The sequence below is a fragment of the Cucurbita pepo genome, chromosome 11 (assembly GCF_057944985.1).
Source record: "Cucurbita pepo subsp. pepo isolate OVF chromosome 11, ASM5794498v1, whole genome shotgun sequence".
NCBI classification, from domain to species: Eukaryota; Viridiplantae; Streptophyta; class Magnoliopsida; order Cucurbitales; family Cucurbitaceae; genus Cucurbita; species Cucurbita pepo.
In genome coordinates, this window is record NC_141808.1 from 12,806,507 (window position 1) to 12,829,262 (window position 22,756).

At 39.0% G+C, this 22,756-nt stretch overlaps 1 protein-coding gene across 1 annotated transcript; it reads left to right on the forward strand.

Annotated features, from left to right (window-relative positions):
• Positions 1-10,283: 10,283 nt before the first annotated feature.
• On the forward strand, positions 10,284-21,970 carry LOC147790358 (uncharacterized). The gene is made up of 2 exons (XM_087128661.1): positions 10,284-12,722; positions 21,893-21,970. Exons 1-2 carry the CDS (start codon positions 10,284-10,286, stop codon positions 21,968-21,970), a joined length of 2,517 nt encoding a protein of 838 aa, XP_086984787.1.
• The last annotated feature ends 786 nt before the right edge of the window (positions 21,971-22,756 follow it).

Here is a 22,756-nt window from a genome sequence, read left to right on the forward strand (position 1 = left end):
CAAATACATGTTTTTTTCCGGGTATATCAAATTTTACCCGAGTTACTTTAAATAATTGAATAAAGACTTATTTTTAATAATTGAAGCCTTATATTTCTTTCGAAGCATAAGATGCTTTGAATCAAGTTTTTCTAAATCAAGTTGGATCTCCTCAACAATTTTAAATAATTCATCATAAGATGAGATTCAAGAATTACCTGTCTTCTTCATCCTCTTTGTTACCGTGAGCCATGACTTCATCCTCTTTGTCACCGTGAGCCGTGACTTCATCCTCTTTGTCACCGTGAGCCGTGACTTCATCCTCTTTGTCACCGTGAGCCGTGACTTCATCCTCTTTGTCACCGTGAGCCGTGACTTCATCCTCTTTGTCACCGTGAGCCGTGACTTCATCCTCTTTGTCACCGTGAGCCGTGACTTCATCCTCTTTGTCACCGTGAGCCATGACTTCATCCTCTTTGTCACCGTGAGCCATGACTTCATCCTCTTTGTCACCGTGAGCCATGACTTCATCCTCTTTGTCACCGTGAGCCATGAAGCAAAAATTTGAGTCAGTTCAAGAGTTTTCCAAATTTCATATGCTAAACAACACATAGATACTCTGTTAAATTAATCACTACTTGGGGCACAACAAAGACAATGTAGAGCACTAGCATTAAATACATTTATTTTATATCATGCTCATCAAATTCATTCTCTCATCTAAGCTCCTCAATATTATAAACAATTTTTATTGGAATATAAGGGTCTTTACTATCATTTAAGCAAATAAAATTTCATTCTAGCTCTCCTTGAATATAAGGGCCTTTACTAAGATTTAAGCAAATAAATTTTCATTCTAGCTCTCCTCGAATATAAGGGCCTTTACTAAGATTTAAGTAAATAAATTTTCATTCTAGCTCTCCAAATAAATTTTCATTCTAGCTCTCCTCGAATATAAGGGCCTTTACTAAGATTTAAGTAAATAAATTTTCATTCTAGCTCTCCAATACGTATAATTTGTTCCATCAAAATAAGGAGGTCTAGAAGTTGAAACCGTTTTTAACACAGATTTTCCATAAGCTCTAAAAATAAAGTTTATATAAAAAAAAAATCAATAAGAGCAACTGCTCTGATAATTGTTGGATCGTATAACAACCTAGAGGGGTGAATAGGGTTTCAACAATATAATTATTAATTTTTTTTAATAACAATAAAACTTGATACCATGCAATACCATAGAATAAAACTTAACAATAATTCAAATAGAAAAAGGGTTAGAAAATATAACACCTTAGTTTTATAGTGGTTCCGTCAAACTCGACCAACTCCACTCCCCAAGTGCCTTTGGAAATTTGAATAAAACTTTCTGACTCTTTACTAGGATCAAAGCCCAACCGCTACACCGCTTCTTTTACGAGTTCAAGAGCAAATTCAATTCTTTCCACGGCTCAAGATCAAACCGATACACCGCTCTTTTTATGAGTTCAAGAGTAAATTCAATTCTTTCCACGGCTCAGGATCAAACCGGTACATGTCTGAAACTTTATAGAAACACACCACACACCACAACTCTCTGAAGGAGTGGATTTACAATTTTCTCAAGAAATAAAATTGGAAGCTTGAGAGAGAGCAACAATGGAGGCTTTTAAAAAAAAGTTTTAGATCGAGGAAACTATGAAACTATGGGAGTTGTGTATTGTGTTCTATGATCTGTGTGTTGAAAAATATGAAGAATATACATCTCTCTCAAAATAGAATAAACAAGAAATAAAATTGGAAGCTTGGGAGATAGTAACAATGAGGCTTTTAAAAAAAAGTTTATGATGGAGAAAACTTGGAGGCTTTTAAAAAAAAGTTTAAGATCGAGGAAACTATGAAACTATGGGAGTTGTGTATTGTGTTATATGCTCTGTGTTGTGTTCTATGCTTTGTGTGTTGTGTTCTATGCTTTGTGTGTTGTGTTCTATGCTTTGTGTGTTGTGTTTTATGGTTTGTGTGTTGTGTTCTGAAAAATATGAAGAGATGATGAGTTTAAATAGTGATCAAGTCCTAAAAATAGGAATTGATACGTACCACTAAAACATGAACGAGACTTTAACCACTAACACTAATATTTATTTATTTTTAAATTTACCATAAAAAATTATAGACCACATGTTTCATTTAAATAAATATATATATATATTATATATTATTTTAAATAAATATTAAAAAAAATTTAAATTCATTTTTATTATATATATTATACATATTTAAATGTAATAATATAATAAAAAAATGTTAATGAAAACAGAGTAACAATTTAAAAAAGTAATGGAACAGTTTTATAAATCTAATTAAAATCATTAAAATGTAATTGAAATAATTTTATAATTCAAATATTTTCCTCTCTCAAAACTAGTTTTCGTAATTAAAATCATTATAAATGTAATTGAAATAATTTTCTTTCTTAACCTAAAACTTTGATTGTTACTCTACAAAGTTATAAATGTCATACTTTTATTGGTCCATGATGTCAATTTTGCCGCTGGTTCATGATGTCAATTTTGTCACCACATTATCACGTCAGGTATCTTGTTTTGACTGAAACTTCTTCATTTTATCTCTAATTTGAGTGAACTAAAAAAGACGTTAAAATCGCTATTTCTAACCTTACACTGTGGACAAAATACTTAAAATTGTTAATAATTGAAGATAGATCTGTTATCATCAAAACATCAATTAATTAATTTGAGATTAAGGGCCAAAAAGCCAATACAATGTGTGTTCGAGGGCACGGTTCTTGGGCTAATCAAGCTCTAAGGATCTTAAACTTTCTCGTAGAACAATGTGTGTTCGAGGGCACGGTTCTTGGGCTAATCAAGTGAACTAAAGACCTTCAGTGTGTTAGATTGATGTGATAATCAAATACACCACGACACCGTTGGAAGTTTCCCCATAAGGTCAACCAAACTATAGAGTTAAGCCCATGTTGAGTTTTATGTCCTAAAACTCATAGTTTGTAAACAAAAACATATTCTATTTTCAATAAAGTTATTATTGATGTTTATTCAGTAACGATTGTTATTGAATAAAGTGAATTTTACGACCATTAATCTAAATCCAATAAACTAAGAACACTCTAGCTATAGTATGATTACTTGAACTATATGTAGAGACATAAGAGTGAATCAAGTTCAAGTATATAGTCAAAATGATCTATAGTACAGGGATAAGGCTGAGTACCTTATCCTGGAGACACTATGGATGTGGCCCACTTTGTATATGATATAAACAATGTGATCACTAAATTGTACATGTGGAGATATGTGAGTGGGGGCATCCTATGCAATGAGTATTGCATAAGATCGGACCATGAAGAAAATCACTCTTACTTTATAATGTCGTTTACTGTTGAGACTAATTTTTTCATTCGATGACCTTGGTAACTCGACATTAATCCTTAGATAACTATGAACTCCTGTTTATTCGAAATTATTCTTAGATTTGCATGGGTGAAAGTGACTCGAGTTTGCCGACTCAATAAGCCTCCCATTTCAGGGTTAAGATTGGGTGAATAGCTGGGAACATAGGGTGCAAGATAGAACTCACTCCTACCCGCTTTTAGGGATAGTAGAGAGGTTGTTCCCTTAAGTACTGACTCCAAGTCTTGAACAAGGGGCCCCACCCTCTCATTGGCTCGAGAGGGATTCGGTTTGGTGGTTGGACCACAAACCAATTGTTCATTAGAGGATCAGTGGGACTTAAGGAACAAGAAGTAACTTTAGGGGTAAAACGGTAAATTGACCCAACTCTAGTTACGAACAACCTGTGAAGGATCGACTTGCTAATCATAGTTATATCAAATGGACAAAAATATATCTATAGTGAGGGGAGTGCAACTACTAGGCTATAGTGGAGTGTCCTAGTAGTTAACGAATGTTGGTTAACTGGGTTAATGAGTTTAGCCAGTTAATCTCGGATCATTGGAGCCCATGATCTATAGGTCCATTAGGTCCCCCTGCTAGCTCATATCGGACTAAACCTTAGAATAGTGTGACGAGTGAGTTCGAAGTGTTCGAATTCAAATTAGGGAATATGCACTACATATATACGATATATTTAACCGCATTTTTGTTTTAATTACGAATTAAACAAAATTTGAAATTAATTATTTAAATTAATTGTTGAATTATAATGGAATATTGAGTGTTAATATATGGTTTAACCAAACTTGCATGTTTGCCACATAATCCCACAAATTTGAGTGGAATTTTGAGTATCAAAATTTGGTTTAACCAAACTTGCATGTTTGCCAAATAAACCCCACAAATTTGAGTGGAATTTTGAGTGTCAAAATTGGGTTAACTCAAACTTGCATGCTTGACACATAATCCCACAAATTTGAGTGGAATTTTAAGTAACATTTGGTAATATCAAATTTGCATGAACATGCAAATATGACTCTATAAATAGAGTGATCAAGTACATGTAAATCCTTCTTGAAAAACTTTGAGAAAATCTCTCAAAACTCTCTCTCTTTGCATATACAAAATTCCTATCAATTTTAGTCACTCACCGGATTCCACAATCCCGTTTTAAGGCCGTAGAATAGTAGGGAAGACACTAGTGGTGATTCGAAACCGGTTCATGAGAAAAAATGAATTTGAACTACAAAAGGTTAGTATTCAAACTCATTCGGTTTTAATGCTTTTGAGCATGATAGCTAATTTACTATAATTGATGTACTTAGAGTGCCTAAGATCCAAATTGCTTCCGCACGTGTTATAGTAACACCATCAATTGGTATCAGAGAAAGTTTTAGGCACTTTATTTACATTAATTTGAGCATGGTGGATACCATCTCATGAATGAAATTTTGTGGTTGCTAAAGTGGATGTTTATGGTTTTGGTATTTTTTTTTATGCTTCCATTTGATACAATTACTGTAATTGGCCTAATGTGTATGGGTTTTAATGAGTGAAGAAAGGTCTATAATTTTTATGGAGTCCTTAGCGTCCATTTTAGGTTGTAATTAATCGATAATGGAAACAAAAGCAAGCTGAACCAAAGAAGATGGAAGAGGCGGTTTGGGTGTTTTTCTGCTGGTTGGGATCCGGTTCAACATTTTTAAGGGTTGGTTCGATCGATTCGTGATCCTCGAGAGTGGTTCACGTTAATTTCAAATTATTAATGTAATAATTAGTTAATTGCTTGCTTTAAAATGCCAAAACCAGTCCACTTTAGTGTGTTTAATTAATTATGCATTGTGAATGTATGTTTTAATTAAATAGAAAATGTATTTGCATAAAGTATGTCATATAGATTTAAAATCCCACCATAGGCTAAGCATGTTTCATGCATTACAAGTATGTTATAATGTATATGCATAAAGTATGTCATATAGATTTAAAATCCCACCATAGGCTAAGCATGTTTCATGCATTACAAGTATGTTATAAGTGTTATAACGTAAAGTATGCATGTTTAGGGTTCCATGAGTGATAGATATAAATTGTTATATTATTGCATGGAATGGATGATTTTATAATTGTTATATAAAGCATGTTAGATGCATGTTATAGGTTATTTTCAACGTCATAAAACGAGATAGACGTTAAAATCTATAACACAGATAAATGCATGCTCACTTAAGGTTAACAACCAAGCACGATCAATTTTAATAGTTAAAATAGGTCGATATCTTGTGAAACTGCGGTTATAAGGAAGCTCACCTGGCACGATCTTTTCTAAGGCTAGAGGTACTTAAGTTGACGGTTTACGGAACACCTACTACCTGGGGATCAGGTCAGTACTTGAGCTTAGTTAGCCCAGTTTATAAGCATGCGTGAGTGATGTAAGATTTTTTTTTTTAAATAAAAAATCACCTAGACATCATAGGTAAAAATCCAGTATAAATGTTATACTTGGAAAAATCATCTAGACTTAGGTTATATTTAATTAGCCGGAATATACCTAAGTAATAAGTATACCCAACCATCTAAAATACATAATGGGAGGAAAAAGGTATATGAGATACATAGTTTTCTTTTTATGCTCTCTGGAAAATTCACATCGTGAGATTCATGCTCGGTCTCGTGTCGCCCTGGGAGCGGCCTCCATTCGGAAGGTATTTGCACGAGTCAATAACAATGTGAATAGATAAAGTATTTATAGTAAGTGAGAGAAGGAAGTATATCAACACATCCAATGGTCTCCACCACTAGGTTGCATCGTGAGATTCTCATGTTCTGTCTGCATGTTGCCCTAGAGCAACTACCCATTCGGAGGGTCGTAACATGTAAGGACCGGGTTGACTCGATGGCTCTAAAAGGCGGGTAAATTTTTCCTTCTTGATAAAACCATTAAAATTTAAAACAGAATTTAATTATAATCAAAATAGTGTGCAATACAACATAATAGTTAAAAAACATAATAAGGAATAGACACAAAACATTTTAAAACAAAGGTTTGAGAACGACGGGTGAGGTTAGTCTATGGCACCTGCTCAAGAGTCCGCTTCTGACCTTGACCAGCTCCTTATCACCTGGAAAAAAAAATGGAGAATAAGGAATGAGTACAAGACTCAGTAAGTAGCCTACTTGTAGGCTCTTAATCGTGTCCTTGATATGTTCGGGCACCACATTCTTTGTTCTTACTTGTTCTTGATCTTGTTCTTGTTGTTAGTACTTAGGCCCTTTTAATTCTTGTTCTTGACTTGGGGTTCTTATCTTGATCTTTCTTGATGACCTTGATCCTTGAATCCTAAAACCTTGGTTTTCCTTTAAAGCCTTAGTACTATGGTTTTTGGTTCTTAGTCCTTTGTTCCTGGTTCTTGTCCTTAGAACTAGGATCTTGATCCTTGTTCTATTCCTTGATCTTTCTCTTGTTCTTGGTACTTTCTTGGTTCTTGTTTTGTTCTTGATTCGTTCTCCAAGACACTCCCCCTAGGATTTACGGCATTAGACATGTACCTGACTTGTGTCCAAGGCTTCATGTGTTCCAAGTGACACAGCCTTAACCTACATCCAAGGCTTCATGAGTTCCAAGCGACGTAGTCTTACTGCATCTTAGAGTTTGCCCTTCGATACGGTCTGCTTAATCCTATGCCCAAGGCTTCATGCGTTCCAAGCGGCATAGTCTGAAAACTACACCCAAGGCTTCTTACGTTCCAAGCGATATAGTCTTAATACTGCATCAAGGGCTTACCCCATAATACAGTCTGCTTAACCTATTCCCAAGGCTTCATGCGTTCCAAGCGGCATAGTCTGAAAAACCTACATCCAAGGCTTCTTACGTTCCAAGCGATGTAGTCTTAATACTGCATCAAGGACTTGCCCTATAATACAGTCTGCTTAACATACGCTCAAGGCTTCATGCGTTCCAAGCAGCGTAGTCTAAGTCATGAGCATGCTGTACCGTGGGAGGTCTTAGAAGGTTCTTGATTCATGGCTAAGGTAACGTACTCTCTTCTTGTTCCTACGTGACTTTAGACTACTCCCTTTAATAGACCGTAAATGTAACGACCCGGGAAAGAAAGAAAGAAAAAGAAAATATTATATATATATATATATATTATATATATAATAAATGAAAAAAAAAAAAAAAAAAAAAAAAAAAAAAAACCCAGTCGCCGGAAAACCCGCGAGTTTTCCGGCGACCGCCGTGTTTCGCGGAACCCACGCGAAACGACGGCCACAGCACGCCCACCCTCAGCCCAGCATCTTCAGAACGCCTGCAAAGGGAGAAAAGAGAGAAAAATTTCGAGAGAGAGAGAGATTTCGGACAAACGTCGGCGAGTGTTCAGTTTCTCCGACGAGCCCTCAAATCACCCTTAAACCGACACCAAACAACCTGTTACTACCGTAAGAGAGATCCCTAACGAAAGCACAATAACTCAGGGGCATTTGGTGTTATTTCGTAAGCGTCGTCGTCGGTAACCGAGGTCGGAAAGTTAGGTTTCTTAATCGATTCTTAGATCTATGGCTTTTAGGAGCTTTTAGGCCGCAAAACTCCCAAAAAGGGAAGAAGGACGACGAACAAAGAGGAAAAGAGAAGGAAGAGGACCGAAATCGGCAACGAAAACGCCGCGGGAAGGAGAGAGAAAACTCGCCGGAAAATCGGCCAAAGTCGGGTAAGGAAGACGAGATCCACGGATCCGGGTCAACCCGAACCCAGAACCCGGGAGAGCCAGCCCTTCTCCCCCCTTGGCCTCTGCCTTCGGCCCAGCCCAACTACAGCGGCCCAAACCTCAAACCGGCCCAGAAGCTACGGTTCAGTTGAACCAACCCAGACTAGACCCACGGTCCAATTGAGCCGGCCTGTAAACCAAACACTTGCGGCCCAGCCCAGTAAGCCGAGGCCCAACGTTTAGCCTTGGCCCAGTAGCCTTCCACAGCCCGCGACCCGAACCACGACCCGAACCGGACTTCGACCCGCGCTTCGACCCGACACTACCGCCCGACGTGGCTTTCTCTGCTGCTGCCACGTGTCACACAGCGGCGCGGCAGTCCTCGGCTCGGCTCGGCGCAAACGGCTCGGGCTCCCTCCAGTGACGCTCCGGCGGCTCCTCCGGCGGCTCCAGCGGCTGTTCGGCTCGGCTCACCTGTTTTCAGCCCGGTTTCCACTGTTTCGACCCTCCCGGTTCTGTTTTCGGCCCCGATTAAGGTATCTGAGGCCGTTTTAGAGCCGTATTTCACATTTATTAAATTAGGTAAATTAATTGTGAAATACTAACGGAAAGTGGTGAACGGTGTGATAGGAAACAAACCCCAGCGAAGTAGGAAGCAGCTCTCACGGAACGGGAGCTTACGTTTAGCTATTTAGGGAGTACTTCGGCCGAGGTCAACCAAGTAAGTGGCCTTACTATAGGATAGGCTATATAAATTGTATGATGCTTGATGATATGTGCCAGTTTATACATATTTTGTTGAGTGACGCTTAATATGTTTGACGCACGTTGTGGCATTATGACGAGCATGATGATTGCATGATTTTTACCTTAATATGATGATGTTTTCCATATTGAGCATGCTAGATGATGATGAGTGCCATATTGCATCATGTCGTTAGATCGACGTAGGACACAACCCTAAGAGCATGAAAATGATATTAATATAAATATCCACGATATGCGTTACCTAGAGTAACAAAGAGATGAGACTAGAGGGTTGTGTCAGAAGAGACATTACGATGGATTTAGAGGGACCTCATGCATTTTGTATGTTCATAAGCATAGGGCTACTTCCCCTAGAGATGATGAGTGCGGACGCGCACCTTATGATGAGCGCGAATGCGCACAGGTGCGAAAGCACACAGATGAGAGTGTTCATGAGGCGCATGACACTATGGGGTTTCGCTGACCTCCGGACGTCGCTACAGATTAGCTTGACCAGAGGGTCCAGGGGGTGTGCGAGCGCCCTGGGGACTCACACTCGCACGTGTGAGTCGTGTGTAGGGAAGTACTACACATCCAATTTGTCCGAGACTGGAGGCCACCCCTAAGATGATTAGAGATAGGTCCCTATTCATGATTGCATGTGTTTGCATTAGCATGGCCCCTATAGTGGGGTCACTTACTGAGTATTTCTTCGAAATACTCAGGCCGTGTGCCATATTATTTTTCAGGTAAAGGTAAGGCTCCCATGTACGGTTGACGGTGGCATCGTGATCAGAGACTGTGGCGCGTGCATAGGATAGTTGCATATTTAAAATTCCTAGTCTTGGTTAGGATAGGGCGTTTGCATTTTATTCATTTATATTAATTAATTTGTAATCGTTTTTGTCTTTTGAACTCCAGCATGATGTTTGAAACACGTAAGTCCGGCAGTGTTTTTCAATGTTTTAACGTATTCTGAAGTTTTAAATTTTTCCGCTAGTAAAGATGAGCATGCTTAGGTTTTTATTCTGCATTAGAGATGAGCATGAGACGTTAGTGCGACTCTAGATATGTGGAAATTTAGGGTCGTTACAGTTGGTATCAGAGCTCCAGGTTTTAGATTCTGTAAACTAGCCTACGATGTAGGCTTGGCACGCTCCACGGTCCCAACGTCGATGCCCCGTCACCGTCAGGTACGCCTTGCATAAGATAAGAAAAGAGAAACGTTTTAAAACTCGCATGCATTTTTTTTTTATGTTGACATTACTGAAATGGTTGTGATATTTCACGTATTTATTTAAGAGTATGACGGCATGTGTTGCATGCTGAGTAATTTTGTTAATAGCATGATATGATGCTTAGCATGATGAATGTTTACTTCTTTGGCGTTACGATGTATTGTATTAAGGCCTTAGACTTAAGCAACCTTATATTGGTTTATAGAACCATGCCCGGAGGACGAGGAAGAGGAAGACGAGGAAGGGGGCGACCCCGTCGTAGAGAAGTAGGACGAGGTGTGGCAGTAGAGGGCCCACCTCAAGAAAGATCAGAGACTGGGCCGGTAACAGTTACGCCGCCCCCAGTCTTACCACCAGTACAGCCTCCACCACAAGTAGAACCTCCACCCCAGCCTACCCTACCACTCCAAGTCGCACCTGAAGCTGCACCCCCAGTGGGTGGAGTAGATGCTAATACTAGGTTAATGTGTGACTCCATCCAAGCCCTAATTCAAACCTTGGTAACCAATCAGCAAGCCAGTCTACAACAGGCCCAGGAACAAGCCCAAGCACAGGCCCAGGCACAGGCGTTGGCACTGGCACAGGTACAGGCACAGGTACAGGCACAGGCACAGGCACAGGCACAGGCACAGGCCACTGCTCAGGCCAATGCCCCAGTAAACCCTCCACAACCTGTTAGATGTTCAAACTGGATAAGGGATTTCAAGAGATACGACCCTCGACCATTCACTGGTTCCCTGGTAGACCCCATAGAAGCCCAAATGTGGATTGCAGCGGTGGAAACCACCTTTGAGACTATGGAGTGCCCAGAGAACCAAAAGGTCGCCTGTGCAACCTTCGTCCTACAAAAGGACGCAGAGATATGGTGGAGAGATAACAAAACCCTCATTAACCCAGAAGGGGGACCAATGAACGGGGAACGATTTAAGGAGGCCTTCCTTAAAGAATATTATCCTAAGTCAGAGCGACTTAAAAGGCAGCAGGAGTTCGCCCACCTGGTACAGGGAGGACTCACAGTGGAGAAGTACAACAGAGAGTTTAATAAACTCAAGAGATTTGCACCGTCCATGGTGGACACTGAGGAAAAGATGACAGAGAAATTTGTATTGGGTTTGGAACCAAGAATCCGCCGCATGTTGGAGGCGTTCAACCCAAAGACCTATGAGGAAGCCTTGAGAACTGCCAAGGCTTTAGAGAAACCAAAGGAGGAGAAACGATGTGAAGAGCCAGTTATAATTAGGCAGAAGCGTCCTCATGAATCAGGAGGCTCTGACCGTCCACCACCAGCACGTAGGCACCGTTCCAATAACAGACCCGCTCCTAGATGGGATGAGCGACGCCCTCCCCGACATACTGACAGGAACCCTAGGAATCAAGATGGGGCCAGAGGGAGGAGAGAGGAAGGGTGCACTATCTGTGGAAGACTACACGGTGGGAGGTGCATGGCTGGCAGCCGAGCGTGTTATAGATGTGGTCAAGAGGGGCACATCGCCGTGAACTGCACGGCCGGAAATGCTGCAGCACAAGCAAACCCGCTCAGAGTAGTAGAGCAAACGGATCAACCAGCACCACCGCGAGCTCAAGCTAGGGCATACGCGTCAACCAGCAAGGACACTGGGAGGTCCGACGCCGTGGTGACAGGTACACTATCCATTTTAGGTCATTTTGCTTTTACCTTATTTGATTCTGGTTCCACGCATTCCTTTATTTCCATGCCTTTTGTTGTACAAGCAGGGTTCGAATTAGAACCCTTATTGCATGAAATGTCTGTAAGCACCCCTGCGGGGGTAGACTTAGTATCTAGGGATAGAGTAAAGGATGGTCAAGTAATCATAGGGAACCAAACTTTAAGCGTTGACCTGATGGTGGTAAACATGACAGATTTCGACGTCATACTAGGCATGGATTGGTTAGCTGAAAATCGAGCTAGTATAGATTGTCACCAAAAGGAAGTAAAATTTTCACCACCGATAGGACCTACCTTTAAATTTAAAGGCACAAATACCGGGATTACCCCCAAGGTAGTCTCGATGATGAAAGCAAAGAAGTTAGTCCAACAAGGTGGATGGGCTATATTAGCATGTGCTGTAGACGTGAGAGGAAAGGAAGAGACCCTAGTAAACGTGCCAATAGTAAACGAGTTTCCGGATGTATTTCCGGATGACTTACCTGGAATACCCCCTTCCCGAGCGGTCGACTTCGTCATCGAACTCGAGCCGGGAACTGGGCCTATTTCCAAAGCACCCTATCGCATGGCACCAGCTGAGTTGAAAGAACTCAAGGCGCAACTGCAAGACTTACTAGATAAAGGATTCATTCGACCTAGCGTGTCCCCCTGGGGTGCGCCAGTGTTGTTTGTTAAGAAGAAAGATGGATCGATGCGTCTGTGCATCGATTACAGAGAGCTAAACAAGAGGACCATAAAAAACAAATATCCTCTGCCTAGAATAGAAGACTTGTTTGATCAACTCAGAGAAGCAACAGTATTCTCTAAGATAGATCTTCGGTCCGGTTACCACCAAATTAGGATTAATGAAAAAGACGTACCAAAAACAGCATTTAGAACAAGGTACGGTCACTACGAGTTTGTAGTGATGTCATTTGGCCTCACCAATGCCCCAGCTGTATTTATGGAGTTAATGAACCGGGTATTCAAAGAATGCCTAGACATGTTTGTGATTGTGTTCATTGACGACATCCTCATATACTCGAGAACCGACCTAGAGCACGAGGAACACCTCCGAAAAGTCCTAACCACCCTAAGAGAGCACAAGTTGTACGCCAAGTTCTCCAAATGCGAATTTTGGTTACGACAAGTCTCTTTCCTAGGACACGTGGTGTCAAAGGACGGAATATCTGTAGATCCCACCAAGGTCGAAGCGATCACAAAATGGGAACGCCCAACTACGGTAACGGAAATAAGGAGTTTCCTAGGATTGGCGGGATATTATCGAAGGTTCGTACAGGACTTCGCTAAAATATCCTCGCCTTTAACAAAGTTAACAAAAAAAAGGGGTGCCATTTAGATGGGATGATGCTTGTGAGGCAAGCTTCCAGAACCTAAAAGAGAGATTGGTAACCGCCCCGGTACTCATAGTACCCGAGAGCTCAGAAGGATATGTGATCTATAGTGATGCCTCCATGAAAGGACTGGGATGTGTGTTAATGCAACACGGCAAGGTTGTCGCATACGCATCTCGTCAACTTAAAGAATATGAAAAGAACTACCCTACCCATGACCTAGAGTTGGCCGCTGTAGTGTTCGCGCTGAAAATCTGGCGACATTACCTGTATGGCGAGAAAACTCAAATTTTTACCGACCACAAAAGTTTGAAATACTTCTTCACCCAGAAAGAGTTAAACATGAGGCAGAGAAGGTGGTTAGAATTGGTGAAGGATTATGACAGTAGATATCCAGTACCACCCTGGGAAAGCAAATGTGGTTGCAGATGCCTTGAGTAGAAAGACGGTCCACTCGTCGGCCCTCATTACGAGGGAAGTAAGGGTACAAAGAGAGTTCGAGCGAGCCAACATAGCTGTAGCGACCGAGGGAGTCATAGCACAGCTGGCCCGACTCACGGTACAACCTACACTTAGGCAGAGAATTATTGTCTCCCAACAAGAGGATCCTAACCTACAGAAAGTCCTAGGACAGCTAGACGAAAGTCCAGTAGATGGATTCTCGAAGTCATCAGATGAAGGACTATTGTATCAGGGACGCTTATGTGTTCCAGCAATAGAAGATTTAAGGAAGGAAATACTGATGGAAGCTCACAACTCACCATTTGCGATGCATCTAGGAGGTACTAAGATGTACCAAGATTTAAAACAACACTTTTGGTGGAAGAGCATGAAGAGGGATGTGGCCGGGTTTGTGAGCAAGTGCTTAGTTTGTCAACAAGTGAAAGCTCCAAGACAAAAGACGGCGGGGTTGTTACAGCCCCTAAGCATACCAGAGTGGAAGTGGGAAAACATAGCGATGGACTTCATAGTAGGTTTACCCAAAACGCCCAAGGGCTATACAGTGATCTGGGTAGTTGTCGATAGGTTGACCAAGTCGGCACACTTTCTACCTGGGAAGGTTACATATACAGTTGACAATTGGGCACAACTGTACGTGAAAGAAATAGTAAGACTACATGGAGTCCCAGTGTCTATAGTGTCGGATCGGGATCCACGCTTTACGTCAGCGTTTTGGCGCGGACTTCAAAAAAGCACTGGGTACCCGCCTCGACTTTAGTACCGCCTTTCACCCTCAAACAGATGGACAAACGGAGCGTTTAAACCAAATTCTAGAGGACATGCTACGCGCTTGCGTACTAGATTTTAAGGAAAGTTGGGATTCCAAACTACACCTAATGGAATTCTCGTATAACAACAGTTTCCAAGCAACTATTGGAATGGCACCGTTTGAGGCCCTGTACGGGAAACGGTGTAGGTCCCCACTGTGTTGGGACGAGGTAGGAGAGAAAGAATTAGTAGGACCCGAGTTGGTTCGACTCACCAATGAGGCTGTCCAGAAAATTCGAGCGAGGATGCGTACCGCTCAAAGTAGACAGAAAAGCTACGCCGATGTAAGGCGTAAAAGCCTGGAGTTTGAGGTGGGGGACCCAGTATTCCTCAAGGTGGCACCTATGAAAGGTGTGTTAAGATTCGGACATAAGGGCAAGTTAAGTCCTAAATTCATTGGACCATTCGAGATCCTAGAGCGAGTTGGTCCGGTAGCGTATAAGTTAGCCTTACCTCCAGCCCTCTCAGGAGTACATGATGTATTTCATGTGTCGATGCTGAGGAAGTACATTACGGATCCTATCCACGTAATAGACTACGAACCACTCCAACTCAATGAAGATATGAGCTACGAGGAAAAACCAGTAAGAATCTTAGCTAGAGAGGTAAAGACCTTACGCAACAGGAGTATTGCGTTCGTTAAGGTACTATGGCGGAATCACCATAGTGAGGAAGCCACGTGGGAGCGTGAGGACGAGATAAGAGAGAAATACCCCGAATTGGTACAAGAGTTTGAGACTTTCGAGGACGAAAGTTCTTTTTAGGGGTAGATAATGTAACGACCCGGGAAAGAAAGAAAGAAAAAGAAAATATATATATATATATATATATATATATATATATATATATATATATTATATATATATAATAAATGAAAACGAGAAAACGAAAAAAAAAAAAAAAAACCCAGTCGCCGGATGTGGGGATGCCCAGCACATGTGTTGGTGCAAAACACTAAGAAAATAGAACGTCATTCAAAATTATGCCTATTCATAGGATAACCCCAAAGAGACGAAAGGTGGTCTATTTTATGACCTCAAGAAAACAGAGTGTTTGTATCAACAAACGCTATTCTTAGAGAAAGACCACATAAGAAATCATCAACCTCGCAACAAACTAGTATTGAGTGAGATTTCTAAAGAAGCTACTAATAAAAACAAAAAGAGTTGTTGATCAGGCTGGTCATTCAACAAGAGTTGTTGATGGAGCTGACACTTCTGGTCAATCACATCCTTCTCAAGAGTTGAGAATGCCTCGATGTAGTGGGAGGGTTATAACTCAACCCGATCGTTACTTGGGTTTGCAGAAACACAGGTCATCATACCTGATGATGGCGTTGAGGATCCATTGACTTATAAACAAGCAATGAATGATGAAGATATATATCAGTGGATCAAAGCGATGAATCTTTAAATGGAGTCAATGTACTTCAATTCAGTCTGAGAACTTGTAGATCAACCAGATGGGGTAAAACTTATTGGTTGCAAATGGATCTACAAGAGGAAACGAGACCAAGCCAGTAAGGTACAGATCTTTAAAGCTCGACTTGTAGCAAAGGGTTATACCCAAAGAGAGGGGTGGACTATGAAGAAATCTTCTCTCCTGTTGCTATGCTTAAACAGATTAGAATACTCTTTTCCATTGCCACATTTTATGATTATGAAATTTGGCAAATGAATGTCAAGACAGCCTTTCTAAACGGAGATCTTGAGGAGAGTATGTATATGGCTCAACCAGAGGGGTTCATTGAACAGGATCACGAGCAAAAGGTTTGCAAGCTTAAAAGATCCATTTATGGGTTGAAGCAAGCATCTCGATCTTGGAATATAAGGTTTGATACTGCGATCAAATCTTATGGCTTTAAACAAAATGTTGACGAACCTTGTGTTTACAAGAAGATAGTCAATTCTACAGTAGTTTTCCTGGTGTTGTACGTTGGCGATATCCTACTCATTGAGAATGATGTGGAATTTCTGACTGACATTAAGTATTGGCTAATGACACAATACCAAATAAAACATTTGGGAGAGACTCAGTTTGTTCTTGGAATCCAAATTGTTCGGAATCGTAAGAACTAAACACTAGCATTGTCTCATGCATCATATATCGAAAAAATGTTGGTTCCATATAAGATGCAAGACTCCAAGAAAGGATTATTACCTTTCAGGCATGGAGTTCATTTGTCGAAGGAACAAAGTCCTAAGACACCTCAAGAAATTGAGGATATGAGACATATTCCCTATGTATCAGGAGTCGGTAGTCTGATGTATGCCATGTTGTGTACCTGACCCGACATATGCTATGTTGTGGGAATTGTAAGCAGATATCAGTCCAATCCGGGACATGCTCATTGGACTGCCGTTAAAAATATCCTCAAGTATCTTAGGAGAACGAGGGACTATATGCTAATGTACGACACTAAGGATCTGATCCTTACAGGATACACTGACTCAGATTTTCAAATCGATATCAATTTGAGGAAATCGACATCGGGATCTGTTTTCACTTTAAACGGAGGAGCAATAATATGGATAAGTATAAGGTAAGGTTGCATTGCTGATTCCACCATGGAAGCTTAGTATGTTGCTGCTTGTGAAGTAGCGAAAGAATCAGTATGGCTTAGGAAGTTCTTAACTGATTTGGAAGTCGTTCCAAATATGCATCTGCCAATAACTCTTTGTTGTGATAACAGTGGAGCAATTGCAAATTCTAAAGAACCAAGAAGCCATAAGCGAGGAAAACATATTGAGCGCAAATATCATCTCATAAGGGAGATTGTGCAACGAGGAGATGTGATCGTCACACAGATAGCTTCTGAGCACAACATTGCTGATCCATTTACAAAGCCCCTCACGGCTAAAGTGTTTGAAGGGCACCTAGTGAGTATAGGACTATGAGTTATGTAATCTAGAGCAAGTGGGAGAAAATGCATTGGTATGTGATGCCCTAGTTCATTGTATTTATGTCTTTCTCTCTACTCAACATTATAAAATCTCACTAGAGTTTTAGTCCAAGTGAGAGTTTGTTGGGTTTTATGTCCTAAAACTCATAGTTTGTAAACAAAAACATATTCTGTTTTCAATAAAATTATTATTGATGTTTATTTAGTAAAGATTGTTATTGAATACAGTGAATGTTACGATCATTAGTATAAATTCAATAAACTAAGAGCACTTTGGCTATAGAATGATTACTTGAACTATATGTAGAAACATAAGAGTGGATCAAGTTCAAGTATAAAGTCAACATTATCTATAGTATAGGGATAAGGCTGAGTACCTTATTCTGGGGACACTATGGATGCGGCCCACTTTTGTATATGATATAAACAATGTGATCACTAAATTGTACATGTGGAGACATGTGAGTGGGGGCATCCTATGCAATGAGTATTGCATAAGATCGAACCATGAAGAAAACCACTCTCACTTTATAATGTCGTTTACTATTGAGACTAATTTTTTCATTCGATGACCTAGGTAACTCGATCTTAATCTTGAGCTAACTATGAACTCCTGTTTATTCGGAATTATTCTTAGATTTGCATGGGTGAAAGTGGCTCGAGTTTGCCGACTCAATAAGCCTCCCATTTCAAGGGTAAGACTGGGTGAATAGCTGGGGACATAGGGTGTAAGATGGAATTCACTCCTACCCGCTTCTAGAGATAGTAGAGAGGTTGTTCCCTTAAGTACTCCAAGTCTTGAACAAGGGGCCCCACCCTCTAATTGTTCCGAGAGGGATTCGGTTTAGTGGTTGGATCACAAACCAATTGTTCATTAGAGGATCAGTGGGACTTAAGAAACAAGAAGTAACTTTAGGGGTAAAATGGTAAATTAACCCAGCTCTAGTTACGAACAACCTGTGAAGGATCGACTTACTAATCATGGTTATATCAAATGGACAGAAATATATCTATAGTGAGGGGAGTGCAACTACTAGACTATAGTGGAGTGTTCTAGTAGTTAACGAATGTTGGATAACAAGGTAAATGAGTTTAGCCGGTTAATCTCGGATCGTTGGAGCCCATGATCTGCAGGTCCATTAGGTCCCCCTGCTAGCTCATATCGAACTAAACCTTAGAACAGTGTGACGAGTGAGTTCGAAGTGTTCGAATTCAAATTAGGGAATACACGCTAAATATATACGATATATTTAACCGCATTTTGTTTTAATTATGAATTAAACATAAAGAGAGAATTGGAAATATTTAAATATTTTAATTATGAATAGGGATTTATAATCAATACGAATCCATTTGGATTGACATTTTATTTCATGTTAAATATTAATTAAATTTTTTATTTAATCATTTAATATTATTTTGATTTGAAATTAATTGTTGAATTAAAATAAAGAAAGTCAAAATGTTGACTTCACCTAATTGAAAAATACATGCTTGAGTGTTAAAATTTGGTTTAACAAAACATGCATGTTTGCCCAAGAAACCCCACAAATTTGGTTAACTTGAACTTGCATGCTTGCCACGTAATCCCACAAATTTGAGTAGAATGTTAGTGTCAAAATTTGGTAATCTCACGTTTGCATAACATACAAATATAACTCTATAAATAGAGTGATCAACCTGCATGTAAAGTTTGCTTGAAAAACTTTGAGAAAATCTCTCAAAACTCTCTCTTTTACCCCTACTAAATTCTTATCAAGTTTAGTCACTCACAGGATTCCACAATCCTATTCTAAGGTCGGAGAATAGTAGGAAAGACACTAGTGGTCGTTCAAAACCGGTTCGTGGGGAAAAAAGGAATTTAAACTAGAAAAGGCTAGTATTCAAACTCATTTAGTTTGAATGTTTTTGAACATGCTAACTAATTTACTTGAACAAACTTAAAATCCCTCTTGGTAGAACAAACTTAAATTATTTGTAACTTAAAATTCAGGTTCTTAGAACAAACTTAAAATACGTTCTTACAACAAACTTAAAATCTCATGTTCTTATAATAAACAAATATAAAAGCACCTATAAAATCACTGTTATTAGAACAAATATAAAATCAGAGGTTCGTAAAATAAACTAAAAAACACCTATTCTTAAATCAAACTTAAAATCACTTGCTCCTAGAACACACTTAAAATCCCTTCTTGTAAAACAAACTTAAATTCTCTGTTCATACAATAAACTTAAAATCCAAACAAACTCAAAATCCAAGAACAAACTTAAAATAACATTTTTGTTTGTGCCACAAACTTAAAATCTTGGTAAAAAAACTTGAAATTCTTTATACTTCAAACAAACTTAAAATTTACTAGGTTCAAACTTAAAATCCCAATTTTAAAATTAACGGTAAAAAAAACTTAAAACATGTCCTGATATTTTTTTTCTCTCCTCACCACCACTCAAACTCTGGTTTATCTTCTTTTTTCTCTCTCTCCTCAGGGTTACAAACTCTAAGTGGCTTTATATTTTATTTTTGTCTCTACTCGTGACTTCTCTAATGGAGGCGATTGTCAGAAATGCGACCACTCTAATGGCGGTTAATGTCTTGTTTCTCTCTCTCTTCACCATTACAAACTCGAAGTGGCTTTATATTTTTTTTTCTGTCTCTACTCGTGACTTCTGTGATGGCGGCGATTGTCGAAAATAATAGACCAGAGCTACTCATATTAATATTGAACTTTTGTTATAAAACAATACAAAACATAGAAATATGACCATAACACCTCCCATCTCAGATCTGAAAAGTGAAGGATGAAAATGAGAAGGAAGTTGTAGTAAGACTCTAAAAAAATCGATTGGCATGGACTAGAGGTGACCCCAAAGATGAGTGAGTACTGGAACACCATCAATCTCAGCAATTCAGCCATTGTGACCTTGTAAAAATAAATAAAATGTTTAGTTTTGAATTAGAAGGTATTTATAAAATACAAAATAGTTCAAATGTGTATTTACACTCCACCAACCCCGGGTGGAATTAAATTCACCACCTAACAAATGATTCATAGTATTCATATAATAAATATATAAATATTTTGGGTAAAAACAATATTATTTTGGATAAAAAAATAATAAACCTATTTTAAGTAAAAAATATCTAATATTATTTTGAGTAAAAAAAATATAATAGAAATATGTTTTTGAGTAAAAATATAAGATGTTTTAGTAGAACAAATTTAAAATTCATTTTGTTGGATACAACAAACTTAAATTTTTCTGTTAGTAGAACAAACTTAAAACAATCGGTTCATAAACAAACTTAAAATTATATGTTCATAGAACAAACTTAAAATCGCCGGTAGAACAACAAACTTAAAATGGCTCCTAAGTAGAACAACAAACTTAAAATCACCAATTCATAGAACAAACTTAAAATCTCATATTCTAACAACAAACTTAAACTCGCCAATTTGTAAAGCAACAAACTTAAAATCCACTATTAGTACAAGAAACTTAAATTTTCCTTATAACAAACTTAAAGCAGTCAGTTTATAAACAAACTTAAAATCTCATGTTGCGTACAATAAACTTAAAAATGCCCGTTCATAGAACAAACTTAAAATCTCCTGTTCTTAGAACAACAAACTTAAAATCTCATGTTTGTACAATAAACTTAAAATCGCATGTTCATAGAACAAACTTAAAATCGAACAACAAATTTTTAATGGAGGACGACTTTGATTGTGCCAATTTTGTTAGCACCAATTGCCCTCCTAGTCGCATGACCCTTTTTGTTGCTCCTAAGTAGCTGGTTCACAAGTCATCCCCTCCCAAATGTGTTTTTTATTTTTATTTTTGTTGTCTTTGTGTTCTATAATGTCATTATTCTCTGCTCTTACTTTTAAGGTGTTTGTCTTTTCTCCTTCTTCATGTTCTTCATGTTCTATTAAAAGAAAGTGTTGTTAGTGTGTTACTTTTCTCTATTTTATGTTGTGATCAAGAGATTATGAATTAAATTAGCATGTTGGAGTTATTCTATTGGAAAAAAGAATTAAAAAAAATTATAACCTTGGAAATAATCGTGACCAAATGATTAATACAACTTAAATAGATCATAACAACAGAGTGCAAAGCAGATTTGAACATCAATGCACCTTTTGAAATTAAACATCAATGCACCTTTTGAAATTAACCAACTGACTTCATTAAGAAAAATGAGAATTTTGAAATTATTTGAGGATGCATTTTGTATTGCACTCATAACAATCTTTTAGGAGATAAGAATATTATCTTTGAATACGATAAGCTGCGTTTCATGAAATACAGAACAATATTAAGTTGTGTGAAGATGAAATTGAAACTTTTGAAATCTAAATATTCCATAAAATAAAATAGGTGAATTTAATTACCTAATTTTTTCTAAGGGATGCCTAAAGTATTAGATAGGTTTTAATATGGTTCTAGTTCAAGTCCCTTAATATTATGGGTTAGAATAGCTCAAGAATTAACTTAGTTGTGTATAGTGAAACTTATTTTGTTAACAAATGGTCAGGATGATTGAGTGGTCTAAGGTGCCAGACTCAAGTTCTACTCTTCATGAAAGGGTGTTAGTTCATCCATTATTTTATTATGTTCCAGGAGAAGGGATGGGCTGTTGCTGGCAAACAAAGGAAAAGGGATGGGGCTGTTGTTGGCAAACAAAAGAGGAAGGGATGATGGGGGAAGGGATGGGGTTGTTCTGGCAAACAAAGGAAAAGGGATAGGGTTGTTGTTGCTGGCAAACAAAGGAGGAAGGGATGAGAGGAAGGGATGAGGTTGTTGCTGCTGGCAAACAAATGAAAAGGGACGAGGAAGGGACGGGGTTATTGTTGTTGGCAAATAAAGGAAAAAGGATGGGGCTGTTGGTGGCAAGAAAAGGGATTGGGGCGATTGCTGGCAAACAAAGGAAAAGGGATGGGGCTATTGCAGGCAAGAAAAAGGATGAGGCTGTTGCTAGCAAACAAATGGAATTCTAAAACCAAGAAAAGGAATTGGGGCGGTTGTTGGCAAGAAAAGAGATGAGGTTGTTGCTGGCAAACAAATGGAATTTCTGAACCAAGGGATTGGGCAAACAAGGGTGGAATTCTAGAACCAAAAAAAGGGACAGGGCAAACAAGGGGCTGTTGCTGGCAAACAAATGGAATTCCAGAACCAAGAAAAGGGAAAGGATGGGGCTGTTCTGGCAAACAAATTGAATTACAGAACCAAGAAAATGGATGGGATAAACAAGGGTGCAATTCAAGAACCAAGAAAAGGGAAGGGATGGGGTTATTGCTGGCAAACAAATGGAATTCTAGAACCAAGAAAAGGGATGGGACAAACAAAGGAAAAAGAAGGGTAATTCCAAAAAACAAAGGAAAAAGAAGGTAATTCCAGAACCAAGAAAAGGGATGGGGTAAACAAAGGAAAAGAGATGGTAATTTCCGAACCAAGAGAAGAGATGAGGCTGACAAACAAATGGAA

What these genes read in the sequence shown, in the direction of transcription:
- LOC147790358 (XM_087128661.1), top strand. Translation starts at nt 10,284, where the DNA reads ATGCCCGGAGGACGAGGAAGAGGAAGACGAGGAAGGGGGCGACCCCGT. An exon ending in TTATGGAGTTAATGAACCGG is followed by an intron (nt 12,723 to 21,892) that starts GTATTCAAAGAA and finishes ATTATGTTCCAG; the next exon opens with GAGAAGGGATGGGCTGTTGC.